Source organism: Equus quagga, chromosome 4 (assembly GCF_021613505.1).
Source record: "Equus quagga isolate Etosha38 chromosome 4, UCLA_HA_Equagga_1.0, whole genome shotgun sequence".
NCBI classification, from domain to species: domain Eukaryota; kingdom Metazoa; phylum Chordata; class Mammalia; order Perissodactyla; family Equidae; genus Equus; species Equus quagga.
In genome coordinates, this window is record NC_060270.1 from 110,228,151 (window position 1) to 110,248,827 (window position 20,677).

Genomic DNA, 20,677 nt, shown 5'->3' on the forward strand with positions numbered 1-20,677 from the left:
TTGCGATTTGATATTCGTGTTGCAGGTATTATATGATGCTTCTGGGGTTCTTGAGAAAAACAGAGACACTCTCCCTGCCGATGTGGTTGTAGTCCTGAGAACGTCGAAAAACAAGTTGCTTCAGCAACTCTTCTCAATCCCTTTGACCAAAACAGGTACTTGGAACCCCCTGACAGCCCTGGGCCTCATGCTTCTACATGCCTTGCTGGGGTTTTCTGGTTAGTGTCTCAGTATTACCAGGGCTGCATTGCTAACATTTTGAATTTTAAGCAGGAGTAGAGATCTATCTGACTAAGTTCAAGAAAAGGAAAGTGATTGTTTCTTTTGCAATTTAATTGCACAGCACCAGAGTATACACACACACACGTGTATAAACACATGCACATACACACTTTGCATAACATCAGCTCTTAGACTTCTCATTTTCTCTGTTTGCCTCTTTTCATTCTTTCATTTATAAAACCATGTGTTATCAATTCATGCTAAACACTCTAAGGTGGTCTCAGTTTACCTAGAACTATTGGGAAGATTATTTCTATTCATGTATGATTCCAAGTGAAGGGAGTGTAGTGAATCAAAGGTCATCCAATCTTGAAGTCACCTGGTCCAACTTTCCCACCCACTTGTTGACCTACCCTGCCACTCTCCTAACCAACTTGGAACAGGTCCATCATTGGCCTACATACATGGCCTTGGCCTACTTAAATTCAACTTCTCTTTAGTTGCTGAGTCAGTTTTCATTCCAGGAAGCCGGAAACTACAGCCAAAAAATGGAACTTCCTGATCTTTGCTGTTTTGCCAGATAGGTTCTAATTGAGTCAACTCTTGAATTACCTGAGATTCTGCTGCCTTTGGCCAGGCAGACAACTTGGTCTTCTCACAGCTTTCCTCTCAAGGGCTTTATGTTTTTGAGCAATGTCTGGAAACAGCTGTGGGTATGCTTTTAAGAAAGGAGGCGGGAAACCTCTTTATCATTGTTCGTAATTTCCTTTTCTTTCTTCCCACGTCCCTCTTGAAATTATTGGCACCGATGTCTAGCATGGGGCCTTCGCATGCTAAAAGAGAGTGCCTGCCAGGTCTGATTTTTAGCAACATGCAGAGGAATGAAAAGCTTGGCCAAGAAAAAAGCCACAATCTACAACCTTAGCTTCATTTTAACTTGGAAGGCAAGTTAAGACCAGGTTCTTAACTTTCTTTAAACATGCTCCTTTAAACAAAAATAGTAGGTTGCCCATCAGAAGGCTGACCTCCAGCTTCCTTTCCAGACTTCCTTTGGGCACAGCCAAGATTTGATTTATTATCGACTCCTGGGAAAGCGTGGGCAGGTGTGGGCAGAGAGGATGCTGCCTCACCACTCAGGTGTAGACTAGTCAGGCGACTTGTGTGTAGAAGTGAAGACATGGCCATTATTGATAGGAGACACACTCTTTGAAATGAAATCTATCCAAATGGCTTGTCAGCTGGTATTTACACTCTCCCATAAATATGAGTAACGACTTATCAAATCTGTTCACAACTTTGGAATTTCCAATTTTTCAACCTTTGGCAAAATAAAAACCATTTCAGATCCTGGGCCACTAGGTGGCACTGTGCAAGAAGTCAGGCTCTGCAGCCAGCCTTCTGTTTGCCCTTGATCGCCTAATCAAGGGAGGAACGGGAACAAAGAGACAGCCTCGCTTCTTTTTTTTTTTTTTTTTTTTTTGAGTTTTCTCCTGTCTTGTAACTCTTTCTGAATCTTGCCCTGAAACTGGGCTCCACACTACCTGGAGGAAACAAAAGTGAAAAATAAGACTAGAAAAAAATGTGTTTTTCTCACAGCTTCCTTGCATTCCTGAGTCTACTATGAATAATAATTGTTTTTGAAATCCTAAGCTTAATTTTCTCCACATTTTGAGTATAATTAAGAAGCCATGAACACACATCAAAACTAATAAGCATGATTCTATTTTCTTTTTCTGAAATTATTCATGTAAAAATGCCTTTAATCAATAAACATCTATAAATAGCTTCTAATAATAAGGCACTGGTTACGCAGCAGAGGGGATATAAAGATAAGGATAATATGCCTTTGCCCTAAAGCAAGTGGAACTTCCTTTTACTTTCACTTTCTGTCTAGAATTGGCGCTAATTTATCTCCTTATGACAATATTTGCCCTCAAACCTCAATTCTAAAGAGATTGTACATCCTATGCTGAAGTGCAGAATATTAATTAAGCTTCTAAATTTTAAAAACTTCACATTCTATATTTTAGGTTTTATTTTGTTACAGCCTTTGAAGGTGGGAAAACCTTACTGAATAGAAGTAGGTGGTGCTGTTTTTGCTGAAACTGCAAATACTTGTTTCAGGCATGTGCCCCTGACAAAGGGAGATGTGCCTGTGCATCTCAGCATTCTGGCTGGAAGCAACGTCTCACACATCCTAGCGTTTTGGAAAAGGATATGCTGATATTTTCAGTGCGTGAGAAACCCTTTTTTTTTTTTCTGTCATTTTTATTTTTATTTTGTCCTGCATCAAATCCTTAAATAATTGTTTTATTAAAATTAAATCGAGCACTAGTTCAGTGAGCATAGATATTGTGAGCAATTACTTTACAAACCTCTTTTGGAGGATGAACTACAGGGAGGAAAGAAAAAGGTCAAAGTTGGTAAGTCTACGAGGCTGTTAGCCCCAAATTTAAAAAAGAAGTCCAGTGTTGGACTCCTCACTTTTGAGAAGAGAGACCCCTATGGGATGTTGGCAGTGCTCTGGCTTCTGGTCTTGGTGGTGGTACATGGATGTTTGCTTTATAATATTTATTATGCTCTACATTCATGTTTTGTACACATTTCTGTACGTGCATTCTATTTCACAATAATACTTTTATTTTCCAAAAAAGAGAGATGTCTTAAAATGCAAAGAAAAACTTTAATTTCTTTATCTAAGATTTTCTGTCCATTAAGTTGAAGTTTCCTTGTAGCTAGACTGCTGCTGTCCTTTGCTTTCAAACGCAGGCGTCAGAGAGCTTCCAGCTGACATTCCTGTCCTTTTAAGTCAGCCTCCTCTCTGGGCTGCTGGGCAGGTAACAATCCCTTCACTAGCAGATAACAAACAGAACTATTGGCCCTTGGTTTAATCTCTCAGCAGGGTTGAGAGAATTAACCTGTATGTGTGTTTGTATAAAACCATAATATAAAATTAGAGTAATCCAGTTGACGTTTTCTTGTTTCTTGTACCCACCTTCCTGTTCATGTTGTACATCCCAAAATACTGAAAATGTTAAAAAACCTAGGGAGTGGAATCATGAGGCCCAGGGTCATCAGCTGATAGGGTTCCTCCCAGGTTTCTGCAGCCCCCTTACCTTCTGCTGGTACACAGCTGGATCTGGTTGTGGAGATGCCTAGGCCTGAGGGGCACACACTCATTCCAAGATAGTCAGTGACAATCGGGTAAACAGAGGCAGCCGCAGTCAATGCACATTCTCTCTGTTCCCCTTTCATGCTTATGGTACCACTCCTTTGCCTGTAGATGGGCCACTTTAGACATCTCTTTTCTTTTCTTTGTAATCCTGCCTGTTGATAAGTTCTCTGAAGATTTTTTGTGTGAAAATTTGATGTGGCAGCAACACTACATTCTAACCCTTCAGCTGGGACTTGTCAAACTGAATGATCTAGGTAGAAAAATATTAAAAGGATGGACGTTACAACAAGGTTTCATTGCATGTTTTCCTGTTTGGGGAATGTTCTACTTGCTACCAGTAAACTAGAGAAAAGTTCAAAAGACTCAGGGGAGGAAAGAGAAGAGGAGGTTTCAAAAGAAACTTGAAAAATCCGTTTCTGTCTTTAAATATGAATTCTGATTTCCAAATAGTAGTTTGCGGTTTTAAAGGAGTTAGGAACTTGGGAGAAACTAGAAAAAACAAGAGTAGCACCAGAGAGAACGTTCTCTGAGCCCCTAAGTCTGGATTTGCTTCAGAATCTAGAACTGAGTTTTGTCTCCATTGTTGCCTTCTGTCCGAGAAGTCTCAGGTCTCTCCCTTGGAATTTGAAGTGGAGTGAAAACCAACAGTCAAGTCTCTCTATCTTGACTTCCACTGGCTCCTCTTTTTATTTGGATGGGGAGGGGGCCAAGAGGAGCCCCCACATTATATCTGAAAAGCACTATAATGCCTTCACTGCTAAAATATTTGCTGTTAATTGTCTGTTCCTGATTCTGGACCTCTCGAGTTCAGCATTAAGCTCTTAAGAGGATACCTTTAGGTAACCATCTCTCAAGAGTTTTCATTTTCTACTTAAGGCTGCCTCTCCATCCTGGCAGTTCAGCAAATGGGTCTGGTAGCATGAACTGCCTCTAAGTGACAAAGTTCCAGGGTCACAGACAGGGACAGTGCTCAGTTCCTCCTAAAATGGAGGGTCTAACGAGCCAACCCCATCAGGGAGCCCTGGGGAATGAGTTCTTCCTCACACACAGGCCTGCTTCTTCCTATGTACTTTGAGAGTATATTTCAGTCAATAGATAATTCTATATTCAGCATCTGTCTAGATATAGTGCTATGCATAGATGCTTTCTAGACGGAATAAAAGAAAATCCAGCCAGAATAGTCAAGGACAGATAGTGCCAACTTGTAAAAATAAAAAGGATGCACAAGAAATGTAAATTCTGAACAGGCATGTAAATCAATAATTGGCAGCAATATAAGCACTATGTCTATACCAGTAAAAATAGAAGGAAAAGTCATGGACAGATCATGGGCCAACATAGGGGAAGACTTCTTTTAACTAAGCAAGTCCTCTTGGTCGAGATTTTTTTTTTTTAAATACGAGACTAGAGAAAATTGAGCAGTCTGGGAGTAATGGGGCCAGTTCTACGCCAGTGTCTACAGCACTGGAAAGGAGAGGGAGGTGGAAGTGGGATGATTAAGTGAATAGGACTTGACGAAAGGACCCTGGGCAAACGGGGCAGGGGACAAGATGGATAAATGATGGCAGGCTGCTGAGCTGAGGGTGGGCTCCTGATGCCGATCTGAAACACTGTGGGTGGTCAGGGTGGGCTCCTGGAGAACAGCTTCAGAGTGAGAAAGGAAAACTTGAGCAAGGGTGTTGAAGACTGACTAGGGAGAACCAGCATGCACCCAAAGAGTCTGTGGAGCTGTGTGAATAGATAGTCAATAAATACTTTTACATTCTACATTCAGATCTAGCATCCATTTTGAGTTAATTTTTGTGTAAGATGTGAGGTTCAGTTTTTTTTCATGAGTATGTCCAGTTGTTCCTAAATCATTTATTAAAAAGACTGTCCCTTCTCCATTGAATTGCTTTAGCATTTTTCAAAAATCAATTGGTGATATTTGTATTGGTCTGTTTCATTGATCTGTGTATTTAACTCTTCCCCAATACCACACTGCCTTGACTATTGTAGCTTTATAGTAAGTTTTAAAATCAAGTAGTGTGATTCCCCCAACTTAATTCTTCTTTTTCACAATTGTTGTGGCTATTTCAGTTCCTTTGCCTTTCCATATAAATTTTAAAAGCAGCTTGTCTATATCTATAAAAAATCCTGCTGGGATTTTGATTGGAATTGCATGATATCTATAGATCAATTTGGGAAGAATTGATATCTTTACTATGTTGAATCTTTCAAACCACTAACACAGTATGCCTGTTTATTTGGATCTTCTTCTATTTCTTTAATCAGTATTTTGATTTTAGCATACAGAGCCTGTACATGTTGTGTTGGATTTAAACCTAAGTGTTTCAATTTTTGGAACTAATATAAATTTTTTTATGTTGGTTTTCAATTATTCAATGCTAGTATATAGAAATACTATTGATTTTTGTGAATTGACCTTGTCTCTCACAACATTGCTAAACTCACTTGTTAATTCTAGGAATTTTGGGTTGTTTTAGTTTTTGTAGATTTTTAGGGATTTTCTACATAGACAGGCATGTCATCTGTAAATAATCCTTTTGTTTTTCTTTCCAATCTTATGCCATTTATTTCTTTTTCTTACCTTATTGCACTGGCTCGGACTTCCAGTATAATGTTGAATAGAAGTGGTGAGAGGAGACATTCTTGCTTTGTTCCTGCTCTTGGGGGAAAAGCATTTACTCTTTCACCATTAAGTATGATGTTAGCTATAGGTTTTATGTAGGTGTCCTTGCACTTACTATTCCCTCTATCTGGAACATTTTTCCCCAAGACATACCCATGGCTAGCTTCTTCACTTTCTTCAGGTCTTTTCTCAAAATCTACTTTTCCTGGCTATTCTAGTTAAAATTTCAACCTACTCAATATTTGATATTCCCATTTCCTGTTTTATTTTTCTCCTTAGTACTTATCATGACCTTACATTCTGTGTACTCTTTACTTATATTTTTGTTTATTGTCTGTCTCCCTCGACTATAATGTAAGTTCCAAGACATCAGGGATTTTTGTGGTTTGTCTATTCCTGTATCCTCAAAGCCTTCAATAATACCTGGCATATAGTAGGCACTCAATATATATTTCCTGAATAAATAAATAGATGGATGAACCAAATCTACCCATCCACCTGCATCTGTTCCCATTTTCTGTCTTCCTTCTAATCTAAATTACTATACTATTCCTCCTCTTAGGAAAGGCCAGCTCTCCACTTATCTCCTTCATTCCTTCCCCTCCCACCTTCATGAGGTCTTTGATCCTGCAATTATTCCTCCTCTCTTCTGCAACATCTGTTTATTCCTCTTAATGTGATCATTCATATCAACATAGCATCTTCCATCTTTTTGACTCCTTCTTATGTGTTGAATTGTGTCCCCCCCCAAAAAAGATACGTTGAAGTCCTAACCTCCAGTTTCTCAGAATGTGACCTTATTTGGAAATAGTTCTTTACAGAGGTAATCAAGGTAAAATGAAGTCATCAAGTAATCCAGTACGACTGGTGTGCTTATGAAAGAGGGAAATTTGGACACAAAGACACAGACAGTGAGAACGCCATGTGAAGATGAAGGCAGAGAGCAGGGTGATGCATCTACAGCATCTCTCACCTGACATCCTAAGTAGACTGTTTCTACTCTTTCCTCACACAGCCTAACACCTAAACTGCAGTCGTTGTAAAAATGTAAATCCGATCATGTCACACCCCTGCTTAAAGCCTCCAATGGCCATTCATCACACCTAGAATAAAATCTAAACTCCTTTCTTTTTCTACAAAGTCTTGCATGACCTGTCCCTGACTGCCTCTGTCCCCATCTTCTTAAACTTTACCCTTCACTTTCTGTCTTTATTCTGTTCCTCAGATATTCCAAGCCTTTTTCTGACTCTGCACCAGCTGCTCACTCTGCCTGAAGCATTCTTTCTCCATATCTTTACAGGGCTATCTCCATCTTGTGATCCAGAATCCAGTTTAAATGTCACCTCCAAAGAGAGTCCTTCTCTGTCCCCCCAGTAGAAAGTAGCCCCACACTTCACCACTCACTGATTACATCACCCTGTTTAACTCGCTCCATCAGGAGCTGACATTATCCTGTCTATCTCCATTCCTTCTCCCCTCCCCCTACCTCACATGCTAGCCTGTAAGCTCCTTGAGAGCAGAGCCCTAATTGTTCCTGTTTACTTATGACAGTATTTCTGGGACCCAGAGCAGTGCCCAGTGCATAGTAAGTCCTCAATAAATATTTGTTAAATAACTCAGTAACGCTTGCAGTGTATAAACTAAAGCTAAATTCCAAGTCTTGATTCCCAATCTAAGGCTCTGTATTAGTTTGCTAGGGCTGCCATAACAAGTGGCTTAAACAAGAGAAATTTATTTTCTCACACTTCTGGAGGCTAGTCATCCAAGATCAAGGTATTAGCAGGTTTGATTTCTTCTGAGGCCTCTCTCCTTGGCTTCCAGATGGCTACCTTCTCAGTTTCCTCACATGGTTGCCCTTTGGTCTGTGTGTATATTATCTGTATCCTGATCACCTCTTCTTATAGGGACACCAGTCATATTGGATTAGGGCCAACTCATATGACCTCATTTGACCATAATCACCTTTTAAGGGTCATATCTCCAAATTCAGTCACATTCTGAGGTACTGGGGGTTAGAACTTAAACATGTTAATTTTTAGCAGGTACTACTGAGTCTATAACAGATCACTAAGAGCTGAGGGAGCTTCTCAATATGAGTCCCCTTACCTACAGGGCATATGTGGGCTATCACCTTTCCCCATAAAGCCCAGAGACCATTGTTACCAGCCAAAGAGAGTTTGCCGCCTTACCCAGTGAGGAAAAGAGGGCTCTGCCCTGTCTCCTTTCCTTCTTCCTTCCTCCTACACCAGAGGAGCTAGCCTAGAGAGGAGGTATGTAAAAGAAGACTCCGCCAAGCCATGGAAGTCATTAATTCAGCCTGGAGGGAAAGGGAGAAGGGAAAAAAGAGCTTTGAATTGACATGATATTGAAGGTTAAAAATAAATACGAATGAACCTTTAAAACCAACGCAATCTTTAATAACAAAATTATCTGAAAATCTATGAAATAGGGTGAAAATATGGTTAAGGGAGCTGCCATCCTCACTGAAAGATAGATCAGCATGAGTAGGGGATGTTACAGGAAAAAGTGGAACTGATTCTTGCTTATCCCCCATGAACTAAGATACCTCAATATGCTGATTTCATGCACAAGCAAAGAACTACAAACTTTTCTGCAATTGTGACCCTGGGAAGCTGGCAGTTTTCATCACTAGCTGGTGATTCCCCTCAGCACTGCCTGGAGTAGGGGAGAAACAGAGTCTTGTTTCCGGAATAGGGCAAATGACTTCACTCATGAATAATGGAAATAGGAAATGTTAATTACATGGGTTCCTCATCTCCAACAATCAGAGCTGTGCAGTTGAGTACTTTTTTCTACCCAGCTGTGCAGTTCTGTCTCATGCAACCATCTTGTCTACCTGACAAGATTGTAAACTCCATGAGAACAGGGACCATGTCTTATTTTTCATTTATATACAGAACATCCAGTTAGGACTGTTTGTAATACTTTACAGCTCCATTCCATTATCCATGCTAATTCTGCTTTCTGGAGTTACTACTGTCCCCTACCCTCATCACCACATCCTCCATCCCTGCCTCTCCTCTCCTCTGCCTTTTTTTTTTTTTGAGGAAGATCAGCCCTGAGCTGACATCTGCATCAATCCTCCTCTTTTTGCTGAGGAAGACTGGCCCTGAGCCAACATCCATGCCCATCTTCCTCTACTTTATATGTGGGACGCCTTCCACAGCATGGCTTGCCAAGCAGTGCCATGTCCACACCCGGGATCCGAAGGGGCGAACCCTGGGCCGCCGAAGTGGAACGTGCGCACTTAACCACTGCACCACTGGGCCGGCCCCTCCTTTGCCTTTTAATCCATTTTTTTCCCTCCAGAACTCAGCCCTAGCATCACCTCCTCCAGGAAGTTTTCGGTCTGGTTGGGTGGCACCATTAGATTGTAAGTTCCATGAGGATATGATTTTGTCCATTTAGTTGGCTTTTCTTTCCAGCTCCTAGAGACCTAGGTACTGGCACATAGGTGTTCAGTAGAGTCTGTCCAGGCAGAGAGTGTGATCTGTGAAGGGAATTTCCTGGCAGTCCTGAAAGCACTTGAAGCACATCAGAAATGTGGATCATCCTATGATTTACGGTGCTAAGTGGAAGCCCGTCAGGGTCTGAGATTATTTTAACAAGTTGTGAAATTCAGAGAGAAGAAGCTCCGTTTAGAACTCAATATTCTGAATCTAGAGGAACAACGGTGAAGCCCTATTAGGACTCAGGTGCCAGAGAAGCACAGATGTAATTGCAGTTACATGTGTCATCTGAAATTGATTGTCAGACCCCTTCCTGGGGTGTAGTGGGCAGGGTTGGGGCTCTCCCAGAAGCAAATAGCACACATATGATTAAAGTACAGACTGTGCCAGGAAGCACAAGATCCACGCACTTGCTCGCAAATGTGGCCACCCTGGGGGCTCCGGGTGCAGGTGTGGCCATGCTGTCTTGCATTACTGCCACAGCCGGTCAGGAGGACCAGTTGAGAGGCCTCTCTGCCTCTTTGAGGTTCCCTGAGGGATGGCATCCTCTTCTGCCCTTTGACAGGCTAGAGGAGGGGGTTGAGGGTCCTGACAACAGCTGCACAGCCCCAGGAGAAACTTCCTACCTTCCTGCCTCTCCCTTTGTGAATGTTTTTCAGCCCTTGTCTAGAAGAATCTTTGATTTTCTTTGTTAGGCTTGTTGAGGACAAAATGTGTGTGTGTGATGTGGTTGTTGGGGTAAGGGAACATCTCTTGAAATTCTTATTTGTTTTTTTTTCCTATCCCTGAATACCTTAGGTTTTGAATTTTTATTCTCCAAGTGCTGTTTTCTTCTTGTTCAAATGTAAGCAGCTTATATTTTTCTTTCCTTTTTAAAGTTCTACCTGCAATTTCTTCTACTCCATCAGCTGCAGTGGAATAAAGAGCCCTGGACTGTAATTCAGGAGACAGGCTGAGATGGACCTGGATTGGTACTTTGCAACTGGCAAGTTTAATTCAATTCTCTGAACCAGTTTCCAATCTTCTAAGTGAGGGATTTGCATGGAGAAGAGCCCCTGGGTTAGAAGGAACCTTAAGGTCAAACAGACCAAACCCTAATAATCTCTAGCCCAAACCTTTGGTCTAGAGTGCTGTGATTTGAAAGGCTTCGCTGGGCTCTCTTTTGTCCATTGGTCTATAGAACCATGCTGTCCAGTGTGATGCAAAATGTTCTATTAGCGACATTTAAAAAAATAAAAAGAAGCAGGCTGTCTTAGTCCATTCAGACTGCTATAACAAAATACCACAGACTGAGTGGCTTATAAACAACAGAAATTTATTTCTCACAGTTCTGGAGGCTGGAAAGTCCAAGCTCAAGGCACTGGCAGATTTGGTGTCTGGTGAGAGCCCAGTTCCTATTTCACAGATGGTCATCTTTTCACTGTCTTCACATGGTGGAAAGGACAAGGGAGCTCTCCGGTGCCTGTTTTGTAAGGGCACTGATCCCGTTAGTGAGGGCTCCAAATCACCTCCCAAAGGCCCCACCACCAAATACCATTACATTGGGGGTTAGGATTTAACATATGAATTTGAGGGGCTGGGTAACATTTTGTCTATAGTATAGGTGAAATTAATTTTAATAATATATTTTTACTCAATATGTCAAAAATATTATTCAACATATAATCACTATAAAATTATTAATGAGATAATTTTTATCTCATTTTACTTATTTTAACTTTTTCTTGTACTAAGTCTCCAAAATCTGGTGTATATTTTATACTTATGGCATGTCTTAATTTGGACTAGGCCACATTTCATGTGCTCAGGAGGCACCATATTGAATAGCATGGCTATAGAGAATCACTGCCCTGGCCACAGAAGGGCCTCATTCCTGCTCTCAAAGAGAAGTGCAGAAATGTGAAAGAGCTCTTCTTGCTGGTCCTCCTAAAGAAAATAAATTCTTGTTTCTTCATAAAATAGTATTTTATTGCATGTAGACTTGACTTCAGACTTTTACCCAGTGTGTGAGAGAAGTCACTGTTCTGGATTTGCAGAGTTCTAGCACAAGCTTTTTAAAAGTTCTTCTGACTCTCTTTGCAGAGATAGAAAGGTCCCATATTATCAGTTTCAAGAGTAGTGTTTTCCAGAGTGTGTTTCATGAAATACTAGGTTTGTGGGATGTGAAGTGGTATGAGGTGAATAAGAGAGTTCTAGGGTCAAAAAGTATGGGGAAAACTGATTATGAAAATCTAGTGGGTATCTTTACTGCAGAAATACCAAGAGATTGCTCTTATGTTTAGGGCTTCTGAAACCAGTAAGATGCTTTTTGTGAAAAGCATCTTGAGAGTCAAGAGTCAGGTGGGACCCACTGAGGCAGTGCTGATCAGAGAACTTTTCCCCCAAGTCTTTGCTTCCAGGGCAGCCTTTCAGTGTGGATCTTAAATTCATTTCCAATAGTCCCTCAGGATTTCCCAGCTCTAGGGACCATATTGTTGCTACGTCCTTGAAAAAGAAAAACTAAAATAAGCTTCAATGATGAGTTTGATGATGACTCTAATATTGGGATAGTTAATATCTTTTGCAAATCAGATCGTCTTTCCCCAACACAGTTTAGTCTTTCATGGCTCCTAAATGTGACAGTGAATGTACATTTTGTTTTTAAGTGGCAGTTCAATTTAGAGCCATTTAGTTTTATTTATTTAATGATCATGTCAAGTATGGAAAATAGGACAACTTTGATTTTTTGAATGGTCAGAAATGCAAGAAAAATAAATTCTGCTTCTCTCAGACAGCATCATACTCATTCATGGGAAAGAAATATGTTCCCATTTAAGATGAAAGGTTCTTTGCTTTTATTTCGTAGCTCATATTGGAGAAAAAGTCTCAAGGCCATTTACAGTTTATTAATTCATCCCACTATACAATCTCTTTATATTGGGGCTTTCAGGTCATTTCCCCCACTCCCCTTAGTAAAAGATAACTCCAGGCGCTTCAAATCAAATGAATTAGAAACAAAGCCATTATAATTATAATTATAATTATAATCTCCCTACTTAGAGATGGATCACAACTTAAAATTTTCTTTTAGGAATTTGGGTCATGTTAATAGAAACTGTATTTTTCTCTTTAGAACACAAGACCAGCTTCTGACAGTCTGGTCCATATGTTAGAAGCATATAAAAGTTAATAATTTTGCTCTGGTGCCAGCATGTTGTGTGTGAAGAGACGCTGTAAACCACAGCTGTGGGGAGTGACAATTGTGAACTTTACTGTCTTGCACATGTGAGATATCAGGAAACTGAATAAAATGCCACTCAACTGAACTTGAGAGTTGAAAGTGGGAGAGAAGACCGCTAAGATTTTATAAAGGTTCGAATTTAGTAGAGTGGTTCCATTCTTTGCATTTCACGAGGGCAGTTCAAGTTACACAAAAACCAAATCAACTGTTTTCCAGGTTATTAGGTTTGCCTTAGCCACAATAGTGGTTTCTGGGTAATCAGTGGGATCACCATGTGGTTGACCTGGTTTGGTGTGTAGATGACGAAGAAATCCACACATCATCTAAAATCAGTTGGGTTCAGTCAGTTTGGCCAGACAGCAATCTCATCAGTTACTCAGTGGTCTATCTTGAATATGATCAAAAATGCTGAAAGGACCACAAAATCTTTAATCAGGCCATCCCAGTTGATAGGCTCTCTCAGCATTTCTGCTCAGTACTCTGCACTGCTGATTTCTGACCTTGGACGAGAGACTTGAATACTCTTTGCCTCAGTTTCCTTTTTTTGTGGATTGGGGACACAGCTCACAGGGTTTTCATATTAAATAACTCATTTCACACACTTAGTACAGTATCTACTACATTGTAAACATTCAATAAATGTTAGTATTTAAGTATTATTAACTCTTTTCTGATCTGAAGCAGAGTGACAAATATAGGGCAAAATAAGTGAATTTTTCTACATTTATTTCCTTATCATTGATGATTTTTTTGAAAGACAGTAGATAATATTATACAGTACTATAGATTCTCTCTTTTTCTCTTTCTTTCTATTGAGAGTTTGTGATTTCTGTGTTTTAAAATAATACCTTAAGAAGATAAATAGGAAAGAATAAAATAAACTCCGAAATCTTAAATCCTCAGTTTATTTACTTTATTTTCTAGTTATCCAACCCAACATTTAATGAGGCTCTAGGAAATAGAAAATTGGATATTCTGTAAAACTCTGATTAACTGGATCCCTTAATTAATAATTTTTTTTTTTTTTTTTTTTTTTTTTAAAGATTTTATTTTTTCCTTTTTCTCCCCAAAGCCCCCCGGGACATAGTTGTGTATTCTTCGTTGTGGGTTCCTCTAGTTGTAGCATGTGGGACGCTGCCTCAGCGTGGTCTGACGAGCAGTGCCATGTCCGCGCCCAGGATTCGAACCGACGAAACACTGGGCCGCCTGCAGCGGAGCGCGCGAACTTAACCACTCGGCCACGGGGCCAGCCCCTTAATTAATAATATTTTTGTAAATCTCTATATATATGCTCAAGAGATTGTTACTATGCTGAGTCAAGTGATTTAACTTAAACTAAAATTCTTTGGCCAGCCAGGACCTCTAAGGGTTCCACGTGGCTCCAGTCAAATCCCCTATACCAGCAACATCTGCATCTCCACTCAGCACTGAAACTCTGTTAACTATAAATTTAACAGGAAGCCTTTGTTCCCAAAGCTCAGTAAACATTCATCCAGCCCTCTGGATGATGAAACCCAGATACTAAGAAGGCGAGGAACTCGTTCAAGCCCTCCTAACAAGTAAGTGACAGAGCTAAGGACAACACCTAAGTGGTTTGACCCCAGAACTCACAGTCTTAACCACTTCACCTCTGCAATGCAGGCCTCAAATAGTTTGAGCAAAGAGTCTGAAATATTAAGAGAGAATTGCATGGCCAGAGACCAGCAAAAAGTTCAGGGTAAGTGGAAGGAAGTGAGATGAGCTGAGGCCTGTTCTTGGAGGGTGTTGCATGTCATGTTAAATAAATTTTAATGCTACACAATATATTTATTGACTCATTCATTCACGTATATTTATTGAGTGCTTACTCTGTGCTAGGCATATTGTGCTAAGCACTAGGTATAGAATACTAAATAGAATAGATTCGGTGCCTGCCCTCATGGAGTTTAGACTCCAATGAGGAGTCACAGGACAAAGTGTTAATTAGATTCATGGGTAGCTTTCAGTGTTCCATTAAGGAATATCTTTGGCTTTGATGAGACATTCTCTAGGAACATTTAAACCATAAGTCTGTTTCATTCAGGTTTATTACTCATCCATGGTGCTACACTGATTCTGCAAATGGTTCACAGTCAATTGCTTATCTCCTTGGGATAATGAGCCATAGTTTTCTTGGATAACTGAAAGAAGAATCTGTGATATTGATATTTGCCAAGAGATCCATCTCTAGAAGGCAAGGATCTAAACATCTAAAATGTTCTGATACATTGGAACATCTTCAATAAACTTTTTTTTTTTTTAGCAGTTACTATGTGTGGGGCACTTTAGAAGTCTTATATAGCAGGTAGTGAAGGAATATTTTTGAATTAATGATTGAGAGTGGAAATAATTAGTGCTACTTCAAAGAGCTTGTAACCCTTATGAGGAATCAAGTCATTTCTAAAGATAAATACCAATATAAGAGAGAATATTTACATTGACTTGAAGAGACTCAAACACAAGTGCACTGACTAGCTCCAGCCTCTAGAATTAGCATAGAGTAGTATTGCTTTTAGAGTTCCTTCTTCAGAGAAATAATCTTTTTTTGTTGCCCTTTATTCTCAGTAGGTTCTATTCTTTAAAAAAAAAATCAGGGGGCTGGCCTGGTGGCATAGTGGTTAAGTTTGTGCACTCTGCTTCCGTGGCCCAGGGTTCACAGGTTCGGATCCTGGGCGCAGACGTATACACACCACTTATCAAGCCACGCTCTGACGGCATCCCACAGACAAAATAGAAGAAGATGGGCACAGATGTTAGCTCAGGGCGAATCTTCATCAAGTGAAAAGAGGAAGATTGGCAACAGATGTTAGCTCAGGGTCTATCTTCCTCACACACATAAAAAATCAGTAATTAGTTGCATCCCAAGTCTGTAGCATGAGACTTTAATTTAGAAATTTTTTGATATCAAATGGTTATTCTGCATGCTGTATCAGCTCCATAAAACCAGGGTCTCAAAAATCAATGCCTGTACTTAAGAAATAAAACTTACTTTAACGTCATTCTTCAATACCATGATACATAATGTTCACTGGAAGAGGCTTTCTGGGCACTGCTATTTTATGAATTGCTAAAAACAAACAAACAAAAATCACATATGTGTGTGTGTATGTGAGGGAGAGAGAAATGTGGGTGTGTGGGCGTCCAGAAAGCCTGTGGCAGTGTAGCTTAGATATGGATAATGCTGGTTGATTAGGCATGTTGCAAGTTTTGTTTCCTAAAGAGCGTTCCTTTCTCAGTATGCTCTCCTTATTTTCTAGTTTCTTAAGCTGCTGTAAGTTTTTCTCAAAGACACACATCGATGTTCAGACTAGGTCCTTTAGTAAGGGAGCTAGGTGATCTAGCTCCTTTAGTAGTCATTTCTTGAAATAAAGTGAAATAATTGGTAAATGTGAAAATTAGACTTGGATACCTAAAGATCAAAAGTTAACCTTGAATGCTTTCAGAGACTCAGTAGAAAAAAGATTTATATAAGTGATGATTACATTCATATTAGCACCCAGTTTTTCAAAATGGCTGGTATTTGTTAATATGCAAACTGAAAGAAGCATAATTTTTTACTAGGAGAATATATATTATGAAGATGTTGAAGACAAGCACCTTGAATTCCTTAATCTTAAAAACATTGCAGGGAGAAAGGAAAAACTATACCTTTTTCCCCTCTCTCATGTGCTAAGGAATAAGAGTGACAGAAAAATTAGAGATCTAAATAAGCTCACTTTAGCCACAATAGTAAAGTGAAGAAGGAGTAACTGAAAAGAGACCACAGAAAGAGAGTCATTGCTAGTTGCTCATGGTGATCAGTGGTGAAGAGAGCATTGGCAAATTAAATATCCAGACCTGGGTAACCATTATTTCAGCTTCCTCCATTTATCTAAGCCACACTCCCTCCCGCTTCTGTTGCCTACCAAACTGCTCAGAAAAAGTACATCTTGCAGACGTTAGTTTTATGTTCTTTATGATGTTCTTTCTTATTTCCCACTACCTAAGGGGTCTCTTAAGATGTATTTTATAACTATAGATAGAATTACAGAGCTGGATGGAAGCCCAACACTGCTCAACCTTTTTGACTCCAATTTGCATCTACTGATCCACTGTTACTCTTACTTGCTTGTTGTTCAACATGATATTGCTTTAAAAAAAAAAAAGAATTTTTTTCGAGCAGTTCTAGGTTCACAACAAAATTGACAGGAAAGTACAGAGATTTCCCATGTATTAGCCTCCCCGACACATGCATAGACTCCCTCATCATTAATATCCCCAACCAGAGTGGTACATTTGTTACAACTGATGAACCTACATTGACACATCATTATCACCTGAAGTCCATATAGTTTACCTGAGAGTTCACTCTTGGTGTTGTACATTCTGTGGGTTTGGACATACGTACGATCATTATGGTATCACACAGTATTTTCACTGCCCTAAACATCCTTTGTTCTCTGCCTATTCATCTCCCCACACCACCCTTGATTTTTTTATTGTCTCCATAGTTTTGCCTTTTCAGAATGTCATATAACTGAAATTATACAGTATGTAGCCTTTTCAGATTGGCTTCTTTCACTTGGAAGAACTGAGGTTCTTCCATGTCTTTTTATGACTTGATAGCTCATTTCTTTTTAGCACTGAATAATATTCTGTTGTCTGACACACCTTGGTTTATTTATCCATTTACCCACTGAAAGACATCTTGGTTGCTTCCAATTTTTGGCAATAGTTTTTTGTGTGGGCATAAATTTTCAAGTCCTTTGAGAAAATACCAAGGAGCGGGATAGCTGGGTTGTATGGGAAGAGTATGTTTAATTTTATAAGAAACCACCAAACTGTCTTCCAAAGTGGCTGCACTATTTTGCATTCCCACTGTCAATGAGTGAGAATTCCTGTTGCCCCACATCTTCACCATCATTTGATGTCAATATTCTGGATTTTGGCCATTCTAATAGATGTATAATGGTATCTCATTGTTTTAATTTGTATTTCCCTGTTGATGTGGAGCATCTTTTCATATGCTTACTTGCAATCTGTGTATCTTCTTTGGTGAGGTGTCTGTTAAGGTCTTTGGCCCATTTTTTAATTGGGTTGTTTGTTTTCTTATTGTTGAGTTTTTGTATTTTGGATCAATCCTTTATCAGTTGTACCTTTTGCAAATATTTTCTCTGATGTTGCCTTGTGAACAATAGTGTTTACTGCCCTGACCAGCTCTCTAATTTACAGCCTAGGTAAAGTTTTCACATGTCCTGGCCACAGATGTCACACAATCTTTTTTTGGCACCAGCTGGACGTTACACTGTTCTTTGTAGTTCCCTCTCACAAAGGATTCCACCCCTCTTCCACAACATTGCCTGGTATTAATCTAGATGAAGCTGTATAATCACAAAGGGTGCCATGGGTGCCGTGGCAGAATGCTATAATACAAGTGAGTCATAGAGAGCAAAAGTGATCTAAAGTCAATGGCAGGCCTGGGATAAGAATCCAGTTTCTCAGTTTCGAGTCTAGCATCCTTTTCATTGCTTCCATGCTCAAGAAGAATAACCAAAGAAGCATTCACAGTGCCAAGCACTCAGTCATCATTCTGCACAATGGAAAGTTAATAGTATCTTGTTTTCTGAAGCCCTGTGTGGTTTTCTCAGTCTTAATTGAAAACACAAGGAAACATAATATTGTGCTTCACACAGGGAAATCATTTAACTGACCCACAATCAATAGATAAACTGTGTTGAGCAGAGCTTCTAGGGAGGCACTTTTTATCTGCAGTAGTCAATTTATTCTCTCCTGCCTGGGCATTTTATTTAGGATTCTAGTCTTAAATCATGAAATGTCATTTTTCTGTGTGCAACTATCTGACCCATACGAGATTTTACTCAAGACTTTGGCTTTATTAGCACTTGTACTAATGGGTATGTAGTCGCTTGTATCCAAACTATCCATCTTTGGTCACACATGCGATGACTACTCTGTCTGAAGTATCTGAAAGAGCAAAATAGCAAAGCTTTTGTCCATGGTCCCACCAGTGACTTATGATACCTTAATAAGGCCTGCCTTCTCCATATTTTCTCCCTGCAAAGATTTTTTTCATAGTTAGTAAGTATTTTCATTGATAGGCAATGGAAGGTAACTTGTTTTTATGCTTGTAAGGATAAAATAATAAATATTTTTATGCTATTATTAATATCTAATTTAAAAGTGAGAAGCCTCTTGGGAGTTTGCCTTATAAGCTCTCTGGAATTCTTTAAGATTTCTCTTCTAGCTTAATAGTCTACATCTTCCAGATAGAATCCTCTCCCTTTCCTGTCAAACTACTATTCATTCTTCGAGGCCTAGCTCATTTGTTGCCTACTCTTCCATTTTTTTCCCATTCTCCCAAGAAACCTCAGTCTTCTGTCCTCTCATGTCACTTTAGTTAGGTATATTATAACGCTTTCACTGTAAATGTAGTGAATTGTTTATATATCAATCTTTTTCCTTTCCCCAAGAGCTTCTCTATGCTGTCCTCTCTTTGAGACAAAGAAGTGTAGTTTATTTATCTTTGTGAGAACCATTGAGGGTGTTTAATGTATTATTTCAAAGTACAAATAACTTGGACATCTATTTCAAAACTCTCCCTCATACCCAGACACTAGATGGTCTACCGGTACCCAACATTTCCATCAATAGAATCATTTCATAGATGTTTTGTTTCTAGAAAGCTTTCCATACCATGTAGACATTTCACTTGAGTGAAGTAATATGTTTATCCATCCATTAATAAATTAGACCTGGATTAGTTGTCAGAGGAGAACAGTAACCTGAAGGTTTGGAACATAGGGGAGGTTTGATGGGAATATGGAGGAGGTCTGTACTGCCTGGGAAAGTTCAAGGATGGGACAAGGAAGGAGGGGGAGTTGGTTGTCCGGGTAGGGAGGAGACACAGCATTAAAGCCACGTTGCACCTTCAGAAGTGGAGAGAGGAATGTGAAAAGGGGTGTGAAGGAACTTGAATGTGTCCTTTGCCTAAATTACAGTTTTGTCCAGGTCTAGCCTTGGTTGCACTAAAAACTGCTCTGCTGCATCTGAATGTTGCTCTGAGATTAGAATAAGCGATTCTCACATGTCAGTGACAACTGAGTGCTGGCAGTTATGTGTGTGTGGATTTCTTTTTTTTCAGAATTGATAAAGTATTCTTGGATAAATATCTACCATCTAGGCCCCAGTACTTTTGTGAACATATATCATGTCATTTGGTAGCCATGTTATTTCCAAGCAAAATCCACCAAAAAATGTGGAAAAGGTAGACAATATCCAGAGCTTTTTTAACCTGGCTCTATCAAAGGGCAGATTCTTGTCATTAAGATAGACTGAACTGGCAACTTCCACTAATGTGGCAATAAAATGCGGGAAACAGAGAGCCTCAGCTCCACTATTGACCATGTTAGGACAGGGAAGCCTAGTTACCTCCTTGAAACAGTCTGGTGATTCGTACAGTTGTTTGCTGGACTGACATCCCGTTTGTGAGTTTTAAAGCTTAAGGAGGAAAGGAGTTATTTTTCCTCAGCTCTACAATTTTGAATTCTCTGGGTCACTAATCTTTGAAGCTGTAGTTCACATTCTAAATGAAAAAGAAAGAAATCAGCGAAAACATTGGTTTGGCTTCCTTCAAACAGATAGTCTGGAAGTGTTAATTATGCAGAAATTTCTTAAGATGGCAGGCAACTGCCCATTAAAAATCGATACAAAAATGGAGAAAGAGGGGCTGGCCCTGTGGCCGAGTGGTTAAGTTCGCGTGCTCCGCTGCAGGCGGCCCAGTGTTTCGCTAGTTTGAATCCTGGGCGCGGACATGGCACTGCTCATCAGACCACGCTGAGGCAGCGTCCCACATGCCACAACTAGAAGAACCCACAACGAAGAATACACAACTATGTACCAGGGGGCTTTGGGGAGAAAAAGGAAAAAATAAAATATTTAAA

The 20,677-nt window shown here is 39.7% G+C and overlaps 1 protein-coding gene across 1 annotated transcript in view; it reads left to right on the top strand.

Annotated features, from left to right (window-relative positions):
* The window catches only part of MYO3B (myosin IIIB), a 397,478-nt gene that overhangs the window by 201,907 nt on the left and 174,894 nt on the right, over window positions 1-20,677 (top strand). Inside the window, exon 22 of the mRNA XM_046659858.1 lies at window positions 26-155. Within this exon, the coding sequence (XP_046515814.1) occupies window positions 26-155 (130 nt within the window). The remainder of the gene's footprint in view (window positions 1-25; window positions 156-20,677) is intronic.